Genomic DNA, 23,352 nt, shown 5'->3' on the forward strand with positions numbered 1-23,352 from the left:
CTTCTGTTCCAGGGAAGGTGGGGGACTATGCCTCTCATGGAAAGACAAGGAAGCTTTATGTCTGGACTTCAGGACCCAGGTCCCTCAATTTGCTGTCCCTAAAAGCCCATCTGCCTAAAAGCAGTTCAGCTGTCTGTGGGAAAGGGAACTCCAGGCTTAGGACTTATGTCCCCATGGAGTTTTTCAGGCCAGAGCTGTGGGGGACAGGATTCTACACCTTAGTTCAGGAAGACGGTGTGCCCAGGTTTACTCTGAGCCCCCTAACAGTTACTTATACTTTTCTTCAGCCCCTCCCCTCTTTATTACATTAGCTTCATCTTTCCCTGGGGTCACTATTTCATCACTCCGCCATCATAGCTTGGCCTGGTTGTTGTCATCAGCAGGTCTGAGCCAAGGAAATGGGGAAACGTAGAGCATTCATTGAGCAGTCATTTTGACAGTCAGGGAATGATTTACATTCTAGATTACATTAGATCTAGGTTCTACTGAATGGCTGGCAGGACCTCTAAGTGCTTTTTGCCTAATGAAGAGATTGGTCAGCCAATAATAGACTGCCATGTCATCCTTGGATAATTGGGAACACAGAGTCTGGATGCTAATAGCCAACATTCTGTGAGCATTTACTGCATCCCAGCCACTGACCACAGTTCTTTACAGACATTGTTAGTGGTGATTTTATGTCAGGTTTTATATGAAAACCTGAGATACAAAATTAAGTAAGCTTTGTATCATTCTTACCCCTGAAAATTTCATAAACTCATAGTCTCATTCCAGTGTCACAACCACCCTGGAAAGATGAGTCAGGGCTGGTATGATTCTTTTTGTTCTCCTGATCTGTAGTGACAGGACTGAAACAAAGAATTTAAATGATTTTCTCAAAATCACACGTGGCTGGAAAGACTAGAAGTACAGTATCTATATTTTATTACTGGATACCCACCGCTTTTTAGCCACATCCTCCAAGCTTCACCTCATCAGCCAGCATTCATGAATCCTGGAAAATTACACAGTCATTCAGACAAATTTCCTGAAGTGTAGAATGAAAAGTTAGCATGGGGACTTCTCTCGTGGTCCAGTGGTTAAGAATCTGCCTGCCAGTGCAGGGGAGACGGAGTCAATCCCTGCTCGGGGAAGATCTCACGTGGTGCAGATCTCTTGGTGCAGCTGAGCCCCTGTACCACAACTACTGAGCCTGAGCTCTAGAGCCCACTAGCTGCAACTACGGAAGCCTGTGTGCCTGGAGCCTGTGCTCTGCAGCAAGAGAAGCCACTTCAGTGAGAAGCCCGGACACCACAAGGAACAGTATCCCCTGCTTGCCATAACTGGAGATAGTCCGCGCGTCGCAATGAAGACCCTGCGCCACCAAAAACAAATAAGTTTTTGAAAGTTACTATGGCACATACTTTCCTAAACCTCACAATGAACACAGAGCCACACTGGGATTAGGGCTCATTTATGAAATACACTTGAGATTCCTGGACAGGATGGAGTTGTGGAAGGTTTTCTGCAGTGGGGGTTCAGTTCAGTTCAGTCACTCAGTCGTGTCCGACTCTGCAACCCCATGAATCGCAGCACGCCAGGCCTCCCTGTCCATCACCAACTCCCTAAGTTTACCCAAACTCACATCCATCGAGTCGGTGATGCCATCCAGCCATCTCATCCTCTGTCGTCCCCTTCTCCTCCTGCCCCCAATCCCTCCCAGCATCAGAGTCTTTTCCAATGAGTCAACTCTTCGCATGAGGTGGCCAAAGTATTGGAGTTTCAGCTTCAGCATCAGTCCTTCCAAAGAACACCCAGGACTGATCTCTTTTAGGATGGACTGGTTGGATCTCCTTGCAGTCCAAGGGACTCTCAAGAGTCTTCTCAAATACCATAGTTCAAAAGCATCAATTCTTTGGTGCTCAGCCTTCTTTATAGTCCAACTCTCACATCCATACATGACCGCTGGAAAAACCATAGCCTTGACTAGATGGGCCTTTGTTGGCAAAGTAATATCTCTACTTTTCAATATGCTGCCTAGGTTGGTCGTAACTTTCTTTCCAAGGAGTAAGCATCTTTTAATTTCATGGCTGCAATCACCATCTGCAGTGATTTTGGAGCCCACAAAAATAAAGTCTGACACTGTTTCCATTGTTTCCCCATCTATTTCCCATGAAATGATGGGACCAAGATGCCATGATCTTCGTTTTCTGAATATTGAGCTTTAAGCCAACTTTTTCACTCTCTTCTTTCACTTTCATCAAGAGGCAGTTTAGTTCCTCTTCACTTTCTGCCATAAGTAGGGGTCATTCTGCATATCTGAGGTTATTGATATTTCTCCTGGCAATCTTGATTCCAGCTTGTGCTTCTTCCAGCCCAATGTTTCTCATGATGTACTCTGCATATAAGTTAAATAAGCAGGGTGACAATATACAGCCTTGACGGACTCCTTTTCCTATTTGGAAGCAGTCTGTTGTTCCATGTCCAGTTCTAACTGTTGCTTCCTGACCTGCATATAGGTTTCTTAAGAGGCAGGTCAGGTGGTCTGGTATTCCCATTTCTTTCAGAATTTTCCACAGTTTATTGTGATCCACACAGTCAAAGGCTTTGGCATGGTCAATGAAGTAGAAATAGGTGTTTTTCTGGAACTCTCTTGCTTTTTTGATGATCCAGCGGATGTTGGCAATTTGATCTCTGGTTCCTCTGCCTTTTCTGAAACCAGCTTGAACATCTGGAAGTTTACGGTTCACGTTTTGCTGAAGCCTGGCTTGGAGAATTTTGAGCATTACTTTACTAGCGTGTGAGATGAGTGCAATTGTGCGGTAATGGTGGGGGTGGGATTAGTTAAATAGAGGTTAAAAATTTGAGAAGGAGAGAGACTTTACTGTCAGGTTGTTTTCTCCTAGTTCTTTTGGATGAATTCTGGGCCAGGAAGGGAGTTTGTGTGGGGATGTGAGGACTGAGAGCAGAAAAGCAGATTTTCTGGAGAAGCTGGCACCGGGGTCTGCTGCCTGTTGATGAGCTTCACACTGGTGTCTGTAGCCCAGAGCTCTGGTCCTGCATACACGACTGCTTCCTGGAAACCACTCTTTGCATCTCCTCTCGGCTCCTGAAATGTAGCCTGTCAAGCTAAACTCCTTATTCCTCTAGCCTTTCAAATTCAGTCTTCTGCCTCTTTTCCTCCTTTTAGGAGACAGCCCCACCTTTCAGTTAAAATTTTTTCTCTTTTTCTGACCACTCAATCCCAAAGTCCATCCTGCTTCCCCAGATCTCTCCAATCCATCCATGGCTTTCCATTCTCACTGCTGCCACCCTACTCCATGCCATAATCTTGACTTACTTGAACTAATGCATGTGCCTGCCTACTATTGCTCCACTTAACCTTGTTTTACTCAGACATCTTTCCTAAAATGTACATGAGAGAGTATTAGTCTCTTTCTTAAAACTCTTGAGCAGTTCCCTACTGACTGTAGAATGACCCCTGGCATGGTTTAGGAAGATCCCTTGACATCACCTCACTTCGTCATGTCTCATCCCCTCTTTGCCACCCCCTGCTGCCTGCCCACCCCACATACTTATTTGCAGGCCTGCAAAACTACTTTCAAGTGTGAATTTTCTTGTTTCAATAAATAACTTTTTTATGATACATTAGTCTTTGAATGTTTCCTTTAGTTTGCCAATTTCATTTTTTCCCCCTTTTTCTTTTGAGATATTGATATCTGATATGGCATTGTTCTCAGAGTTTCTCTTTGTGAAAGATAACTTTAGAATCCTATGAGTATATATGTATATGTACGATATTCAACATTTCCTCATGTTTGTAAATTTCTTATCATTAAGTTCTTTATTAGAGTTATTATAGATTCCATACATATACATACATGGAGATATACCTGTCCGTGGCCTCATTCCACAGAATATCTAAGGTTTAAGGGGACTCTAAATCTATTACTGTTTCATTCTGTCATCTAACAGATTTTCTATTTAAGTAATATCCTTGTTGTATTTGGGCTTCCCTTGTGGTTCAGCTGGTAAAGAATCTGTCTGCAATGTGGGAGACCTGGTTTCGATCCCTGGGTTGGGAAGATCCCCTGGAGAAGGGAAAGGCTACCCACTCCAGTATTCTGGCCTGGAGAGTTCCATGGACTGTATAGTCCATGGGGTCACAAACACAAAGAGTCGGACGCAACTGAGCGACTTTCACTCACACTTGTTGTATTTGCTGCCAAAAAATCCATTTAAACAAGGCAGGCACAGAGAAAGGAGAGAGTGAGTGAACAAGAGTATGCTGTCCCAGAGGGTAGTGTAGTAGGAACAGATTTGGAGGTCTGACAGGGGCCTCTAGTACTGGTGTTGGTTGAGAACTTTTCTCAAATGGTATTTGGGAACACAACCTGTACAAGTGAAGCGGTTCTGAGGAGGGGTGGGCTGAGTGTGACATGAATAAAGGAGAAGGGAGTCCATGTCACAGAGAAGGGTGGAGACATAGCTCTGCTTCATCAGAGTAGCCCAGAAAGCAGAGGGCCAATGGGACATGTAGAGGGAGGGGTGCTAGTTAAACATTGTGGGGAAGAAACTGGTAAAAAGAACTGCGAAGCTAGGGAAAGAACTTGGGATGAATTTTAATACCACAGAAATTTCACTCGGTTCTCACTTCCTTAGATAAGCGATAAGGCTCAGACCTCTGAAACTCATCTTCCCATAGGGCAGATATCAATTAGACTGCAAGGATTTCCGTGCCAATTGACTCCTTTTTTATACTAAGGATCAAGACTGGGAGAAGCGGCCTCTAAATGACAGACTTATAGAGTCCTCATCCCAGTTCTCTCATTTGCACTTCATCCTGCTCTTCAGAATCCTTAAGTGGGTTATAAGTTCTGTTCCTGCTTTGTGACTATTCCTATTACAACCTTATCCTCAGGACGAGATTCAGGCATCAACATGAAGTGTATCCTATTATCCTTGCTGATGATAACTGGTGAGTGACTAAAGGTATCTCTGTCTTGTTTGATTGGGCCTCAACTATGAGATAAGGCTGTAGAGCTCTGTTGGGAGGGAGAGCTGATGGACCAGAAACAGGGAAGTTTGGGAACTATGTCATCTACCAGTCATTGTCTGTACAGGCTGTGCAGAAGCTTTTTAGTTTGATGTACCACCACTTGTTGATTTTTGCTTTTGTTGCTTGTATTATTACTCTTGTATCAAAAAAATTGTTAAGACCCATGTTAAGGAGTTTCTTTCCTATGTTTCCTTCTAGGAATTTTATGGTATCCCATTTACAATAGCATAAAAAAAAAATACCTAGGAATAAATTTAACAAAGGAAGTGAAAGATCTGTACAATGAAAACTGTAAGACTTTGAAGAGAGAAATTAAACAAGACATAAACAAAATTGAGATATCTCATGTTCATGGATTGAAAGAATTAATGTTGTTAAAATTTCCTTACTACCCAAAACCATCTATAGATTCAATGAAATCTCCATTAAAATTCCAACGACATTTTTCACAGAAATAAAAGAGCAGTCCTAAAATTTATATGGAATCACAAAAGACCTTAAATAGCCAAAGCAATCCTGAGAACAAAGCCAGAAGCATCACACTTCAGACTATACCACAAAACTATAGTAATTAGAACATTGTGGTATTGGCATAAAAATAGAAACGTAGAACAGTGAAACAGAATAGAGAGCCTAGAAATAAATGCTTATATATTCAATCAGTTGATATTTGACAAAGGAGGTAAGAACCCTCTATGAAGAAGGGATAGTTTCTGCAATAAATGGTGTTGGGAAAACTGAATAACCACATGCAGAAAACTGAAATGGAAAACCTGTCTTACACCACTCGCAAAAATTAACTCAAAATGAATTAAATACTTAAACAAAAGACCCAAAGCCTTGAGAGTCCTAGAAGAAAACATAGTAAAGAAGCTCCTAATTGATTTTCAAATGTTGAACCAGTCCTGCATACATAGCAGAAATCCCACATGGTCTTAGAGCATCTATAATTTTTTTTATACATTGTTGAATTAGATTTGACTAATGTTTTGTTGACGATTTTTGATCATGAGAAGTTTTTTTTTTTTTTTTTTTAGTTTTCTTGTAATGAGTTTGTTTTTGGTATCAAGATAATGCTGGTCTCATAGAATAATTTAGGAAATATTCCTTCTGCTTCTATCTTTTGAAAAAGATTGCAGAGAATTGGTGTAATTTCTTACTTAAATGTTTGGTAGAATTCATGAGTCAACTCATCTGGGCCCAGTGCTTTCTCTTTTGGAAGGTTATTGTTTAATCGATATCTTTAATAGATATAGACATATTTAGATTGTCTATTTCTTCTTGTTTGTGTTTTGGCAGAGTGTATCTTAGACAGAATTAATCTAGGTTTTCATGTTTGTAGGCATAGAGTTGTTTATAGTGTTCCTTTATGGTCCTTCTGGGCTTCCGGGTGGCACAGTGGTGAAGAATCCACCTGATTATGCAGGAGACGTGGGAGATGTGGGTTTGATCCCTGGGTCAAAAACATCCTCTAGAGTAGAAAATGGCAACCCACTCCTGTATTCTTGCTTAGAAAATTCAGTGGACAGAGAAGTGGGGTTGCAAAAAGTCAGACATGACTGAGCATTCACGCTAACAAGAGATGGTCTGGATTCAGGGATAGATTGTGGGAGTTAAATAAGAATTAGATTTATGTGCTGGAAGAGTTTAGAGTAAGAAGGAATGAGAACATTGTCTATGCCAGTGGTTTGCAACCTTTTTGACCATAAGAACCCCTCTTAGTCTTATTAATAAAGCATGATGTATTAACGTCATATATCTTGAGAGTCCCTTGGACGGCAAGGAGATCAAACAAGTCAATCCTAAAGGAAATCAACCTGAAATACTCATTGGAAGGACTGATGCTGAAGCTGAAGCTCCAATATTTTGGCCACCTGATGCGAAGAGCTGACTCAGTGGAAAAGACCCTGATGCTGGGAAAGACTATAGGATAAGATGGTTAGATATTATTACTGACTCAACAAACCTGAATCTGAGCAAACTCCAGGAGGCAGTGAAGGACAGGGAAACCTGGTGTGCTTCAGTCTATGGGGGTGCAGAGTCAGACACGATTTAGTGACTGAACAACAACATTAACATCATAAAAAGATTCAAAATATTTTAAGACTAAAAGGAGTTCTTATGCTAAAAAAGTTGTGAAGCAGGTGGTGCTAGTGGTAAAGAATCCACCTGCCAGTGCAGGAGATGCAAGAGACACGGGTCTGATCTCTGGGTTGGGAAGATGTCCTGGAGTAGGAAATGGCAACGCATTGCAGTATTCTTGCCTGGAGAATCCCATGGACAGAGGAGCCTGGTAGACAAAAAGTCCATGGGGTCGCAGAGAGTCAGACATTACTGAAACAACTTAGCATGCATTCATGTATGCATGGCAGAAACCAATTAGTATTCAACAGATTTAAAAAATGCATGCATGTATATATTTGGACAGAAGTACACATGTCTGTATACATAATATTAGCCTTTAGTGATGATGCTTGCTTCATATATGAATCCATAAAACCCATACATTAATTTCAGAGCCTTCCCATGGCCCCTTGCATGCAAAATGAGTTTTACTCTAATCTCTCATTAATTCATTTGTATAATACCTATGTATTGAGTTTATACAATGTGCTGGGCATTATGCTGAATGCTTGGGGATATTGCATAAATCATTGTTCTTTTACTGCTTATTAGATGAAAACCCATAGACCCAGAAATATAAATTGATATAGCAAGAGAAACCCCAGTTGGAACAGAGATTTTTTAAAAATAAGTAATAGTTTTATATTTTCCTGTCTCCTTTCCTGAACTGGAGAAAGCAATATTTGACCTAACTTGTTGAACCCACTAACCAGATGCCACCAAGAACAACACCAAGAATTTTTTAAAGTGACGTTTATTTAACTTTATGCAGCAGGGACAACACACTCCAGAGAACGTCACATGTCCCAGTAAAGGGAACTTGGGAGGAGCATCTTAAATGGTTTGATGGATAATTTGGAAGATGGAGTTAGAGAAATGGAGTCAGTTCAGAATTTGGTGTTGTCAAGAAGGAACATTCTGACTCTAATTGGGGTACCCTAACCCTAACTGGGTACTTCAAATGTTTTAATTAGTAGGTAGGAGGATTAAATTAGGGCTGGAGCTGTCACTGATAAACAAGTAGCAATAACGCAAATAAAGGGTGATATCAGTCAGTATCCAGTGTTTAGTTGTTTGGTAGGTAATGGAGAGGCTTTGTCTGTATCTTTTTCTGAGTATTAGTTTGCAATTTATCAGTATAAAAATATTTTTGAAACTGCTATAGTATAAAATAACATTTATTGAACACAGATTTTATGCATTATATGCCAAACATTCTTTCAAGGTATTGACATACATTAATGCATTCAATTTTCACAGCAACCTTAGGAGAGAAGTTCGTTTGTGATTTCAGTGTACAAATAAGGAGATTAAGCTGTAGAGATCTACCTAATTTGTACAAGTTCCTACTACTGGTAAGGATAGAGCTAGAATTTGAATCCAGATAGTCTGTTTCCAGAGAATAAGTACTGTCCTATATTTAAGTGCCCATCTGTTCAGAATATCTCTCCCTGTATTTTCATGCCAGAATTGAAGTTTTAATTTTGATTAACTAATGAACTTATTGCTGTTGGAGTCACAGTGACTGGTCTCTGAGCATCCCTGCAGTGTGCTAGTAGGAAAAGTCAGGGAGCTGCAGGACAGGCTGCGTGACTGTGACTGTGGATAGAACCAGGAAGTCCTAAGCCTTTGGGAGACTGGAATGAACTAAGTCATCCTGGAAAACTGCAGACAGGGTGAAGAAAAGCGGGAGATTGTGTGGAGGAGAAGGATGTACATGGGATTTGGAATCAGATAGACTGAAATTGGGATCCTTGAACAAACCATCATTTACTAGTTGTATGACCTTAAGTATATTTCCTAAGGTTAAGTTCTTACCTTGTAAAATAATATAAAATGTATCCACTCTATCTTGTTTCCTGTGAAAATTAAAAAAAATTTCTTTTTTTTAAAGAACTTGAAGTGCTTAGTGTGGCTTCACAGGTGGTCCAGTGGTAAATAATCCACTTGCCAGTGTAAGAGACATGGGTTCAATCCCTGGTTTGGGAAGATACCCTGGAGGAGGAAATGGTAACCCACTCTAGTATTCTTTCCTGGGAAGTATTCTTGCCCATAGACAGAGAGGCCTTGTGGGCTACAGTCCATGGGATCTCAAAAGAGTTGGACACAACTGAGTGACTAAACAACAATAACAAAATGCTTAGTACAGTGTTTGTACAGTATGGGACTCTAGTACCATGAAGTGAAAAGTGAAACACTGGACTAGGTTGCCATTTCCTTCTCCAGGAGTACTTCCTGAACCAGGAATTGAACCCACGTCCCTAACATTGACAGGTGGATTCTTTACCACTGAACCACCTGTGAAATCCCACTAAGCACTTTCAGTTCAGTTCAGTTGCTCAGGGGTGTCTGACTCTTTGCCACCACATGAAACAGCACTCTGTCCATCACCAACTCCCGGAGTCCACCTAAACCCATGTCCATTGAGTCGGTGATGCCATCCAACCATCTCATTCTCTGTTGTCCTCTTCTCCTCCTGTCCTCAATCTCTCCCAGCATCAGGGTCTTTTCAAATGAGTCAGCTTGCACATCAGGTGGCCAAAGTATTGGGGTTTCAGTTTCCATATCAGTCCTACCAATGGACACTCAGGACTGATCTCCTTTAGGATGGACTGGTTGGATCTCCTGCAGTCCAAGGAACTCTCAAGAGTCTTCTCCAATACCACAGTTCAAAAGCATCCATTTTTCGGTGCTCAGCTTTCTTTATAGTCCAACTCTTACATCCATACATGTCCACTGGAAAAACCATAGCCTTGACTTGACGGACCTGTGTTGACAGAGTAATGTCTCTGCTTTTTAATATGCTATCTAGGTTGGTCATAACTTTCCTTCCAAGGAGTAAAAGTCCTTTATTTTCATGGATGCAATCATCATCTGCAGTGATTTTGGAGATCAAAAAAATAAAGTCAGCCCCTGTTTCCATTGTTGGCCCATCTATTTGTCACGAAGTGATGGGACCAGATGCTGTGATCTTAGTTTTCTGCATTTTGAGCTTTAAGCCAACTTTTTCACTCTCCTCTTTCACTTTCATCAAGAGACTCTTTAGTTCTTCTTCACTTTTTGACATAAGTAGGGTGTCATCTGCATATCTGGGGTTATTGATATTTCTCCCAGCAATCTTGATTCCAGCTTGTGCTTCTTCCAGCCCAGCATTTCTCATGATGTACTCTGCATATAAGTTTAATAAGCATGGTGACAAATATACAGCCTTGATGTACTCCTTTTCCTATTTGGAACCAATCTGTTGTTCCATGTCCAGTTCTAACTGTTGCTTCCTGACCTGCATATAGGTTTCTCAAGAGGCAGGTCAGGTGGTCTGGTATTTCCATCTCTTTCAGAATTTTGCACAGCTTATTGTGATCCACACAGTCAAAGGCTTTGGCATAGTCATTAAAGCAGAAATAGATGTTTTTCTGGAACTCTCTTGCTTTTTTGATGATCCAGCAGATGTTAGCAATTTGATCTCTGGTTCCTCTGCCTTTTCTAAAACCAGCTTGGACATCTGAAAGTTCAGGGTTCATGTATTGCTGAAGACTGGCTTGGAGAATTTTGAGCATTACTTTACTAGCATGTAACAGAAACAAAAGATATTGAGAAGAGGTGGCAAGAATACACAGAAGAACTGTCTAAAAAAGATCTTCATGACCAAGATGATCATGATGGTGTGATCACTAATCTAGAGCCAGACATCCTGGAATGTGAAGTCAAGTGGGCCGTAGAAAGCATCACTATGAACAAAGCTAGTGGAGGTGATGGAATTCCAGTGGAGCTATTTCAAATTGTTAAAGATGATGCTATGAAAGTGCTGCACTCAATATGCCAGCAAATTTGGAAAACTCAGCAGTGGCCACAGGACTGGAAAAGGTCAGTTTTCATTCCAACCCCAAAGAAAGGCAATGCCAAAGAATGCTCAAACTACCGCACAACTACACTCATCTCACATGCTAGTAAAGGAATGCTCAAAATTCTCCAAGCCAGGCTTCAACAGTATGTGAACTGTGAACTTCCAGATGTTCAAGCTGGTTTTAGAAAAGGCAGAGGAACCAGAGATCAAATTGTCAACATCCGCTGGATCATGGAAAAAACGAGAATTCCAGAAAAACATCTATTTCTGCTTTATTGACTATGCCAAAGCCTTTGACGGTGTGGATCACAATAAACTGTGGAAAATTCTGAAAGAAATGGGAATACCAGACCACCAGACCTGCCTCTTGAGAAACCTATATGCAGGTCAGGAAGCAACAGTTAGAACTGGACATGGAACAACAGGTTGGTTCCAAATAGGAAAAGGAGTACGTCAGGCTGCATATTGTCACCCTGCTTATTTAATTTCTATGCAGAGTACATCATGAGAAATGCTGGGCTAGAAGAAGCACAAGCTGGAATCAAGATTGCCAGGAGAAATAGCAATAACCTCAGATATGCAGATGACACCACCCTTATGGGCAGAAAGTGAAGAGGAACTAAAACGTCTCTTGATGAAAGTGAAAGAGGAGAGTGAAAAAGTTGGCTTAAAGCTCAACATTCAGAAAACGAAGATCATGGCACCTGGTCCCATCACTTCATGGGAAATAGATGGGGAAACAGTGGAAACAGTGGCAGACTTCATTTTTTTGGCTCCAAAATCACTGCAGATGGTGATTGCAGCCATGAAATTAAAAGACATTTACTCCTTGGAAGGAAAGTTATGACCAACCTAGATAGCATATTCAAAAGCAGAGACATTACTTTGCCAACTAAGGTCCGTCTAGTCAAGGCTATGGTTTTTCCAGTGGTCATGTATGGATGTGAGAATTGGACTGTGAAGAAAGCTGAGTGCCGAAGAATTGATGCTTTTGAACTCTGGTGTTGGAGAAGACTTGCAAGTCCCTTGGACTGCAAGGAGATCCAACCAGTCCATCCTAAAGGAGATCAGTCCTAGGTGTTCTTTGGAACGACTGATGCTGAAGCTGAAACTCCAGTACTTTGGCCACCTCATTGACTCATTGGAAAAGACTCTGATGCTGGGAGGGACTGGGGGCAGGAGGAGAAGGGGAAGACAGAGGATGAGACGGCTGGATGGCATCACCGACTCAATGGATGTGAGTCTGAGTGAACTCCAGGCATTGGTGATGGACATGGAGGCCTGGAGTGCTGCAATTCATGGGGGCGCAAAGAGTCAGACAAGACTAAGTGACTGAACTTACTAGCGTGTGAGATGAGTGCAATTGTGCAGGAGTTTGAGCATTCTTTGGCATTGCCTTTCTTTGGGATGGCTTCCCTGGTGGCTCAGAGGTTAAAGCATCTGCCTGCAATGCGGGAGACATGGGTTCAGTCCCTGGGTTGGGAAGATCCCCTGGAGAGGAAATGGCAACCCACCCCAGTACTCTTGCCTGGAGAATCCCATGGATGGAGGAGCCTGTTGGGCTATAGTCCACAGGGTCGCAAAGAGTCGGACATGATTTAGTGACTTCACTTTCAGTTTCACTTTCTTTGGGACTGGAATGAAAACTGACCTTTTCCAGTCCTGTGGCCACTGCTGAGTTTTCCAAATTGGCTGGCATATTAAGTGCAGCACTTTCACAGCATCATCTTTTAGGATTTGAAGTAGCTCCACTGGAATTCCATCACGTCTTCTAGCTTTGTTCGTAGTGATGCTTTCTAAGGCCCACTTGACTTCACATTCTAGGATGTCTGGCTCCAGGTGAGTGATCACACCATTGTGATTATCTTGGTTGTGAAGATCTTTTTAGTACAGTTCTTCTGTGTTTTCTTGCCACCTCTTCTTAGTATCTTCTGCTTCTGTTAAGTCCCTACCATTTCTATCCTTTATCGAGCCCATCTTTCCATGAAATGTTCTCTTGGTATCTCTAATTTTCTTGAAGAGATCTCTAGTCTTTCCTATTCTATTGTTTTCCCCTATTTCTTTGCATTGATCGCTGAGGAAGGGTTTCTTATCTCTCCTTGCTGTTCTTTGGAACTCTACATTCAAATGGGTATATCTTTCCTTTTCTCCTTTGCTTTTGGCTTTCTTTCTTTTCACAGCTATTTGTAAGGCCTCCTCAGGCAACCATTTTACTTTTTTCATTTCTTTTTCTTGTGGATGGTCTTGATTGCTATCTCCTATGCAATGTCATGAACCTCCGTCTATAGTTCATCAGGCACTCTGCCTATCAGATATAGTCCCTTAAATCTATTTCTCACTTCCACTGTATAATCATAATGGATTTGACTTAGGTCATACCTGAATGGTCTAGTGTTTTTCTCCGCTTTCTTCAATTTAAGTCTGAATTTGACATTAAGGACTTCATGATCTTAGCCACAGTCAGTTCCTGGTCTTGTTTTTGCTGACTGTATAGAGCTTCTTCATCTTTGGCTGCAAAGAATATAATCAATCTGATTTCAATGTCAACCATCTGGTGAGGTCCATGTGTAGAGTCTTGTGTTGTTGGAAGAGGGTGTTTGCTATGACTAGTGTGTTCTCTTGGCAGAACTCTATTAGTTTTTGCCCTGCTTCATTCTGTACTCCAAGGCCAAATTTGCCTGTTACTCCAGGTGTTTCTTGACTTCCTACTTTTGCATTCCAGTCCCCTATAATGAAAAGGACATCTTTTTTAGGTGTCAGTTCTAGAAGGTCTTGTAGGTCTTCATAGAACTGTTCAACTTCAGCTTCTTCAGCATTACTGGTTGGAGCATGGACTTGGATTACTGTGATATTGAATGGTTTGCCTTAGAAGTGAACAGAGATCATTCTGTTGTTTTTGAGATTGCACTTTAGATACTTTAAAAATACATTAAAAAAATTTTCACAGGAAATAAAAAGGTGGAGTGGATGCAGTTTATATTATTTTACAAAGTAGGAACTTATCCTTAGGAAATTTACTTGAAATCGTATAACTAGTAAATGATGGTTGATCAAGGATCCTGACTTCAGTCTATCTGAGTCCAATACCCATGTATGTCCTTCCCCTCTGCGTGATCTCCCTGCTTCTCTTCAGAAGCAAATGGAAGCCCACTCCAGTGTTCTTGCGTGGGAAATCCCATGGACAGAGGAGCCTGGTGGGCTACAGTCCATGGGGTCAGAAAAGAATTGGACATCACTGAGCGACTAAGCAACAATAGCAAAGTGCTTAGTACAGTCTTTGTACAGTATGAGACTCAGTATTATAGGGTAGGGTAAGTGATTATTGTGGGAAATATTGATACTATCTGACACTGGCATCTTAAAATCTCCATATCCATGCCAGTTCCCTTTCATCAGCTGGGTTATATCCCAATGATTCTTCTCTTTGTGTGTTTCAGGTGTTATTTCAATTTTTGTTGAAGATACTGCAGACCTAAACAATCTTTTCTATTTATTATATCTGAAATCCAGTTACAAGCCCTGTATGGGGACTCTGATTGCTCCTCAGTGGGTGATAACGGCAGCACACTGCTTCTTACCGTAAGTGGTGGGGAATGTTCTACTCTATTAAGGCTTCCAGGCTGGGGCTCAGCACGCCTGTGGAAATTCTATAGAACTTGTGCTAGTCAGGAAGTCTTAATAATTTGATGGTAAAAGGGAGCTCAAGTACACAGATAAAATTTAACTACACATTCTTATGTTTAACATGTCCAGAAAGGAAACAGTTTTATGGTATAGTACAATATTTCATATACACATAAAAATAAACCTGCATTTTTAAGATTCATCCAAAACTGTTAGATGTAACTGTATTTCATTTTTCATTGCTGTATAATTTTTCAATGTGAATGTCACCCAGTTTGGTTCATTCTTTTCTTGATAGATGTTTCAGTTATTTCTAGCTTTCTGCTATTTTGAAGTATTACTGTAAACATACTTGTACCATGTTCCTTAGAATTTATTCTTGTATATGTATCTGTGAGAGATATTCTGTATCTATATATGTATTGGTATCACTACATATTGATTTGTATCTGTAAGTACACCTGTTGGTATATAAATAGAATATATAATAAAGAGTAGAATTTCTTGGTTATAGAGCTTGCAGATGTTTATTTGTACACACCTTCCAGCAATTTATGAGTTCTTCCAACATTGGGTATTGTCAAGCTCTTTAATTTTTTTGCTGATTAAGTGTCAATTATCCTAATTGTGTTACTTTGACTAGTAGTGATGATCAACATCCTCCCACCCCTTTCTCCTCTTCCTTCTCCTGACAATAATGTATCTATTGGGAAATACTCTCTTTTGTCTTTTAAACTTTTGTGTATTATAAAAATACTACTTCATAGGATTTCTATAAGTGCTCTAGATATTACTCGTTTGTCAGTTATACATGTTGAAAATATCTTCCACTCTGTGGCTTTATCTTCTCTTTAGGGTGTATTTTCATGCATAAGAGTTCTTAATGTAAAAAAAGAGAGAGAATATATAAATAAATAAATATTTATAAATAATAAATTATATATATATATATAAATAGAAACCCACATGGTACTTTGCAACTAACATTTAAGACATATATTCAAACATATAAAGCACGCAAGCTTTCAGTGAAAAAAATAAGTGATTCATTAATATAAAAAGAGTTCTTAACTTCAGTATAATTAAATTTAAAACTTGAATTTTCAGTCTTTATTTGTGGTTATTGATCATTGTGCCTAGTTGAAAATATCTTTTATGATCATAAGCAGAAAGATATTCCTTTACAGTTACTTTCAAAGATTTTAAAGCTTTGACTTTAATATTTAGATTTTTTGTGTAATTTGGAATTGATTTTTGTGAATGATGTGAAGTAGGGATCCAGTTTTATTTTTTTTAACATATTGAGCAAAATATCCAAATATCATTTGTAAGTAGTCCCTTCTTTCGCCACTGATCCACAGTATCTGTTTGTCATCTATCGAATTTCCATCTGTACATGGGTCTGTTTCTGGGCTGTCATTGCTATTCCATTGGTTTATTTATTATAGGCCACAGTGCCTTAATAATTATGACTTTATCATAATTTGTGATGTGTGATGTGGTTGGCCAGCCATCTTATTCTTCATCAGGAATGCTTAGGAATTCTTTTACATAAATTTAAAAATCAACTTGTTGCATTCTATGAAAAATTCTATTGGGATTTATTTGGAAATGCTTTGACTTTTTATATCAGTTGGACAGTAATATCACTAATTATTAAAGAAATGCAAATCAAAACCACAATGAGATATCACCCCATACCTGTCAGAATGGTAATCATGAAAAAATGTACAAATAACAAATGTTGGAGAGGATGTGGAGAAAAGAGGACTCATATACACTATTCGTGGGAATGTAAATTGGTGTGCCAGTGTGGAAAACATTATGGAATTTCTCAAAAAACTAAAAATAAAACTGTAACATGATCCAGCAATTCCATTCCTGGGCAAATATCCAGAAAAAATGAAAACAGTAATTTTAAAAGATACATGCACCCCTGATGTTCATAGAAGCATGATTTACAGTAGCCAAGATATAGAAACAACCCAAGTGTCCATCAACAGTTGAATGGATAAAGAAATTGTGATATATGTATCTCCACATATATATATTCAATGAGAAGTTACTGAGCCATAAACAAAAGGAATTCTGCCATTTGCAGCAATGTCGATGGACCTAGAGAATATTATGCTTAGTCAAATAAGTCAGAGAAAGACAAATATGATATGATTTCACTTAAATGTGGAATCTAAAAGATAATACAAATGAGTATATATGCAACACAGAAACAGACTCCCAGATAGAGAAAACAAGCTGGGATTTACCAGAGGGGAAACAGATGGAGGAAGGGGAAATTAGGGATATGGCATTAACAGATACAGACTACTGTGTTTGAAATACATATGCAACAAGGATATATTGTATAGAATAGGGAATTACAGCCATTACCTTTTAATGACTATGAATGGAGAATAATCTGTAAAAATACTGAATCACTATCTTGTACACTTGAAACTAATATAATATTGTAAATCAAATATACTTCAATAAAAAGGAATAAAATAAAATTTCCACTTGATTAAATCTTCCATTTGTAAGTTTAGCATTTGGGGAGTGAATTTTCTAAATTTTTCCAAATTGAAAAAATGTTTTGATAAGGGAAACTTCTTCCACTGTTGGTTGATGGGGATGTGAATTGGTACAGCCATAACAGAAAGCAACATGGAGGTCCCTTAAAAGATTAAAAGTAGAGTTACCATATGACCTAGCAATCCTACTCCTGGGCATATATCCAAAAGACAAGAACTCTAATTCTAAAAGATATATGCACCCCATTGTTCATAGCAGCATTATTTATTGTACAGTAATCAAGATGTGGAAGCAATCTAAATGTCCAATGACAGATGAATAGATAAAGAAGATGTGGTATAGCGATATAAAATGGAATATTCAGTTCAGTTCAGTCGCTCAGTCGTGTCCGACTCTTTGTGACCTCACGAATCACAGCACACCAGGCCTCCCTGTCCATCACCAACTCCCGGAGTTCACTCAGACTCCATCGAGTTGGTGATGCCATCCAGCCATCTCATCCTCTGTCTCCTTCTCCTCCTGCCCCCAATCCCTCCCAGCATCAGTCTTTTCCAATGAGTCAGCTCTTCACATGAGGTGGCCAAAGTACTGGAGTTTCATACTCAGCCATAAAACAGAATGAAATAATGCCATTCCCAGCAACATGAGTGGACCTGGAGATTATCACACTAAGTAAGTCAAAGACAAAGATCATGGGATATCACTTATTGTGGATTCTAAAAAAATGATACAGATGAACTTATATAAAAATCAGAAATAGATCTACAGACATAGAAAAAAACCTTATGGTTATCAAAGGGGAAATGTAAGGAGGGATAAATGAGGGATTTTGGATTAACAGATACACACTACCGTTTTGTGGTCTGAGAATGTGATCTATGTGATACTGATTCTTTGAAAATCATTGAGACTTAGTTTTGGGACTAGTATGGAGTCAGTTTTTATAAATGTTTCTTGTGTGGTTGAAAGAAAGTGTACTCTCTAATTTTATGGGTGAAGGTTTTATGTATGTTAAGTGTATCCAGTATATCAAACTTTTAAATTATGTAGTTCAAATCTTCTATATCCTTTCTAATTTTTTTTTTTTGGCTTGATAACAGGAAATGAGAGGATTGTGTTGAAATTATTCCTCTGTGTTAGTAGACTGGTCAAAATAGTTCTATGAATTTATTTTTATTACTTTTTGTTTTTTAAAAAAATATTTTAGGCTATTTTACTTGGTATCTATAAATTTAGGTACATTTATAAATTTAAGTACTTGGTACATTCCTGGCAAAATCAAACCTGTTATTATATGTCATTTCTTTCTCTCATACAGTTAATATGTTTTATCTTAAAACCTATTTTTGTCAGCTTTTAATACACCAACCTGGTTTTCTTTTGGTTAGTGTTGCCCTGGTATATCATGTTTATATCTTTTCTTTTCAACCATTCTGTATCCTTTTGATTTAAGCATGTATCTTAATTTATATATAGCAGGACTTAAAAAAATGTAATACTATATTTGTCTTTTAATTGGTGAATTTAGGCCATTTGTGGTTATTTTGGTTATTGCTATATTTATATTTGCTTTTTAGCTGTTTTGAATTTCTACTGTATTTTGTTTGGATAAAAAATACTTTTGCTTTCTTCTTATATTAGTAATTTAGATAACTTTAAAATTTTCCTTTTTTCTATTCTTTCAGTTATTACTTTGTAAATTTTAATGGCTTCCCTGGTGGCTCAGCTGGTAAAGAATCCACTTGCAATGCGGGGCACCTAGGTTCGATCCCTGGGTTGCGAAGATCCCCTGGAGAAGGGAACGGCTACCCGCTCTAGTATTCTGGCCTGGAGAATTCCATGGACTGTATAGTCCATGGGGTCACAAAGAGTAGGACACGACTGACTTTCACTTTTCAAATTTTAATATGAATATTTAATAAAGTCTTAAGTTAAACAATATCCTAATGCTCATCCTAAACTCCTTCTCAGTTACTTTCCCTCATATTTCTCAGAGGCATCTACTATTCTGGTACTTTTTCACCGTAAGTTAGCTTTCTAACATTATTTATTTTATTTTTGGTTGTGCTGGGTCTTCTTTGCTGCAGGTGGGCTTTATCTAGTTGCAGTGAATGGGGGCTGCTCTTTGTTGCAGTGTGTGGGTTTCTCGCTGTGGAGCATGGGCTCTAGAGCACAGTAGTGTACAGGCTCAGTTGTCCCGCGGCATGTGCCATCTTCCCGGACCAGGGATCACACTGGTGTCTCCCGCATTGTCAGATGGATTCTTTACCACTGAGCCATCAGGAAAGCCCTCCTCCATGTCATAGAGTTGTTTTAAGCTGAAATTCACTTACCATAATTTGCCCAAGAATCATCTGTTTTCTTATGAATTTTCTTCAATATAAGCAGACTTCTAAATTATAAATATATATTACGATGCTGTTGTTGTTCAGTTGCAAAGCTGTGTCTGACTCTTTGCAATCCCATGGACTGGAGCATGCCAAGCTCCCCTTCCTTCACTATTTTCTGGAGTTTACTTAAACTCCATGTCCATTGAGTCAGTGATGCTATCTAACCATCTCATCCTTTGCCGTCCCCTTCTCCCAGCATGAGGGTCTTTTCCAGTGACTTGACTCTTTGCGTCAGGTGGCCAAAGTATTGGAGCTTCAGCTTCAGCATCAGCCCGTCCAATGGATATTCAAGATTGATTTCCTTTAGGATTGACTAGTTTGATCTCCTTGTAGTCCAAGGCACTCTCAAGAATCTTCTCCAGCACTACAGTTTTATCTTAAAAACTCCCAACAGAGTGGCAAGAATAGATTGAAACAAATTATACTGCTGTTAGGAGACAAATAAATTTAGCATTTGAGATTGCAGCAGAAAAGTGGTGTTCAGTACCGATATGGTATTTATTTTACTGTTATGGTTGGAGAGATCCCTGAGTGGGAGACTCAGGGGTCTCAGAGAAGAGTCCTGTTCTGAATTTAGAATCTTGAGCCATGTTAGTGAGTGGATTTCAACTGGATCTCAGTGGAACATCCAGTATTTTTGACTCTTATTCTTGTAAAGGACCATCAGAAAACCCTGTTAATTCAGTGAATTTTTGATTGAGATGAGTAGAGCATAGCATATTTGGATGATCCTCCCTAGCTTTAAAATATTTCAACTCTCTAAGCTGTTAATTATTTCATTTGTACAATCTCATATTTCCTGTTTACCCCTAACACCCAAAGAAGTCCGACTTACAGAAACTACTTTCAGAGAAGCCTTGGCTATCCACTTGTGCAATTCTTTCAGCTATTTCTGGGTGTCAAATTGAAGCTTCTCCCTGGAAATATGCTTAAATTGGAGACCAAGCTATTATATGCTTAAGTCCTGGAGGTAACCATTCACATTATAGTCTGGGTTAATGGCAACCATAAAGAAGGCTGAGTGCTGAAGAATTGATGCTTTCAAACTGTGGTGTTGGAAAAGACTCTCGAGAGTCCCTTGGACAGCAAGGAGATCAAACCAGTCAATCCTAAAGGAAATCAACCCTGAATATCCATGAGAAAGACTAATGCTGAAGCTGAAACTCCAATACTTTGGCCACCTGATGTGAAGAGCTGATTCATTGGAAAAGACCCTGATGCTGGGAAAGACTGAGGGTAGGAGGAGGAGGTAACAGAAAATGAGATGATTGTATAGGATCATCAATTCAATAGACATAAGTTGGAGCAAACTCTGGGAGACAGTGAAGGATAGGGAAGCCTGGCGTGCTGCAGTGCCTGGGGTTGCAGAGTTGGACATGACCAACCAACTGAACAACAACAATGGCAACCCACTACATTTTATGGTAAACACCCTACATGACCACAAGTGGTAGCTATGCATAAAGGTTTAGATGGACAAAGATGAGAGGAGGTTAAATGGATTACTACGGAAGGAAAGTGCACGTGACTGTGTGTGTGTGTGTGAGGGAGATAGAAAGAGAGAGAGATTAGCCTTGTGATATGTGATAGTAGATAGTATCAACCTTTTTTCTCTCCATTTTCCAGAGATCTCCAGGTTATCTTAACTGGTGGAGCCATCACTTTTCAAGAGTTAATTGGGGAGATTCTGCCTTATGAGGAGATCATCATTCACCCAAACTTCACTTTTACTTCTCCTAAAAATGATCTTATGCTGATAAAGTTGTCTGTACCTCTCACCTTCTTCTCTGCCAGCATGTTTCAGTTGCCTGTTTCCAATTCAAGTGACATTGCAGATTGCTTGGTTTATACCTGGGTGGAGGATAAAAGATCTTTTGGTGAGTGACTGTCAAAAAAGAATAATTAGCTGTATTCTTGGATATGTTCACATCTTCAGAATCTCTGAGGAGTCAGGGGAAGGAATTGGAACTAATTTTTAAGCATCCAATTGTAACGGTAGAAATAGAGCAATGGTGTCAGCTTTTTAGAATAGAAGGGGTCATCTCCTTTAGGGCTTTGGGAATCCTAAATCAATGTGTTGCGTGTATGTATCACATCGGTACACACTGTAGAGGGTTGAGGCTCAGGGATTTATGTTTAAGTTTTGGTTCTACCATTTATTATATGATTACTGAAAGATCCTTTAACTTCTCTGAATCTTAATTTGCAAATTGATGAAAATCATATTTTTCCTTTACCTGCCTATCAGTGGTATGGTTATCACTTACAGCAATGATAGATGCTACCATTTGTTGAACACTAATTATGTCCCAGGAACTAAGCATCCTGTATGTATTATTCAGTCATCATCATATATCATGTAGATCAATTTTCTTAGGATTTATATCTTATAAATGAGGAAACTGAGACTCAGGGAGGTTAACTAGTTGTCCAAAGTCATAAACTTTGTGATGGCAGAGCTTGGATTCAGATATTGTTTGAAGTGTCTTGGTTGGTACCATACCTTGATGCTGATCATCTTCAAAGGTGATAAATGAACAGGAGGACATATTTAATCCATGATCTATTCCTTCCGTTCTTTCTCTGCAGTCCATTCTAACTGAAAAGAAGCCCTGATGGAGACGGAGGCAAAATACCTTATGAAAATGAAAATAGGAATGAAAGTCTCCTTTATTTATTATGCTTAGGAAATAGAAGAGGTTACCTGCAGAGCTTCATGACTGAACTGAGTGCTGATTCGGTCTGCAGAACATTACTGCATAAAACGTTTTTTGAAGACTTGTTCTGTGTGGGACACTTACGAAAAAACACAGATGAATGCCAGGTAACCTTTCTCATTTCATTTGCCCATAAGCTCAGTCTCTGTTCTTTCTCTTTGTCTTTGTGTCTCTGTTACCTCTCATCCTTCATGAGGGTCTGTATTTTGCAGACAGACTGAGAGCTCAGAGAGTAAAGGGCTGAAGAATGATGACTGTCTCCTCCATCCTGTGTGAGAGATGAGAGAAATAGATTGTTGGGGAGTGTAAGGCTGTCTTCCAGCTACCATTTTGAAATTTCTGTCGAGGGATGACTGGGAGGTAGTGGTGGTTAATGCAGTGGAAAGCTTGCACACTATTGTATCCCAGGTCCTTTTGCATGGCAGATATAGTGGCCTTCGCTTTTGTTCAAGAGTTGACAAATTTCCAGGTGGGAAGAAGTTCTGATCCCCTCTGTCCTGTCTGGCAGGTGACCTCAGCTGCGCCAGCCACATGTGACAATAAATTACAAGGAATTATGTCTTGGACAACTGGATGTTTTCTCACAGATCATTCTGCTGTCTTCACTAACATCTACAGCCACATTCCATGGATCGAGAGCATTATTTCTACATAAGCTGATTTGCAACTCCACTGATACCCTCCCTACATCCCAGCTGATCCATGGAAACCACTTTCTGTATCTTAGTCCCAATTTTTCCTAGGATCTAGGCTTGAGTGTAGTGTTAAAAGAAATCATTGATGACTCCTGGGTGTTGAAATTTCTCTAGTTTCTTTAACTACTTCTTTGCTTAATCCCAGCTCACGAACAAGTGTTTATAACATTGAAAACAGGATGCTAGTCTCAAGAAGTGTAGTCCTACCAACTCAGATACGTCTGTTAAAATACTGCCTGTCTTATCCTAAGGACACAGAAGACAAGTGGATATGAAGAACAATAACTTCTAGGAGTCTGTTTGGGCACGATGAAAACTACATACCTGAGCAGTAATTTGCTGAAATTAGTTAGATGATTTAGTAATTTTTCTAGTGACCAAATATCTCCTG

The 23,352-nt window shown here is 39.5% G+C and overlaps 1 protein-coding gene across 1 annotated transcript; it reads left to right on the forward strand.

Annotated features, from left to right (window-relative positions):
- Positions 1-173: 173 nt before the first annotated feature.
- On the forward strand, positions 174-22,921 carry LOC138079741 (serine protease 58-like). The gene is made up of 6 exons (XM_068972429.1): positions 174-234; positions 4,844-4,957; positions 14,444-14,585; positions 21,176-21,426; positions 22,237-22,373; positions 22,775-22,921. Exons 1-6 carry the CDS (start codon positions 174-176, stop codon positions 22,919-22,921), a joined length of 852 nt encoding a protein of 283 aa, XP_068828530.1.
- Positions 22,922-23,352: the final 431 nt, after the last annotated feature.

This window comes from Capricornis sumatraensis, chromosome 5, assembly GCF_032405125.1.
Source record: "Capricornis sumatraensis isolate serow.1 chromosome 5, serow.2, whole genome shotgun sequence".
Taxonomy (NCBI): Eukaryota; Metazoa; Chordata; class Mammalia; order Artiodactyla; family Bovidae; genus Capricornis; species Capricornis sumatraensis.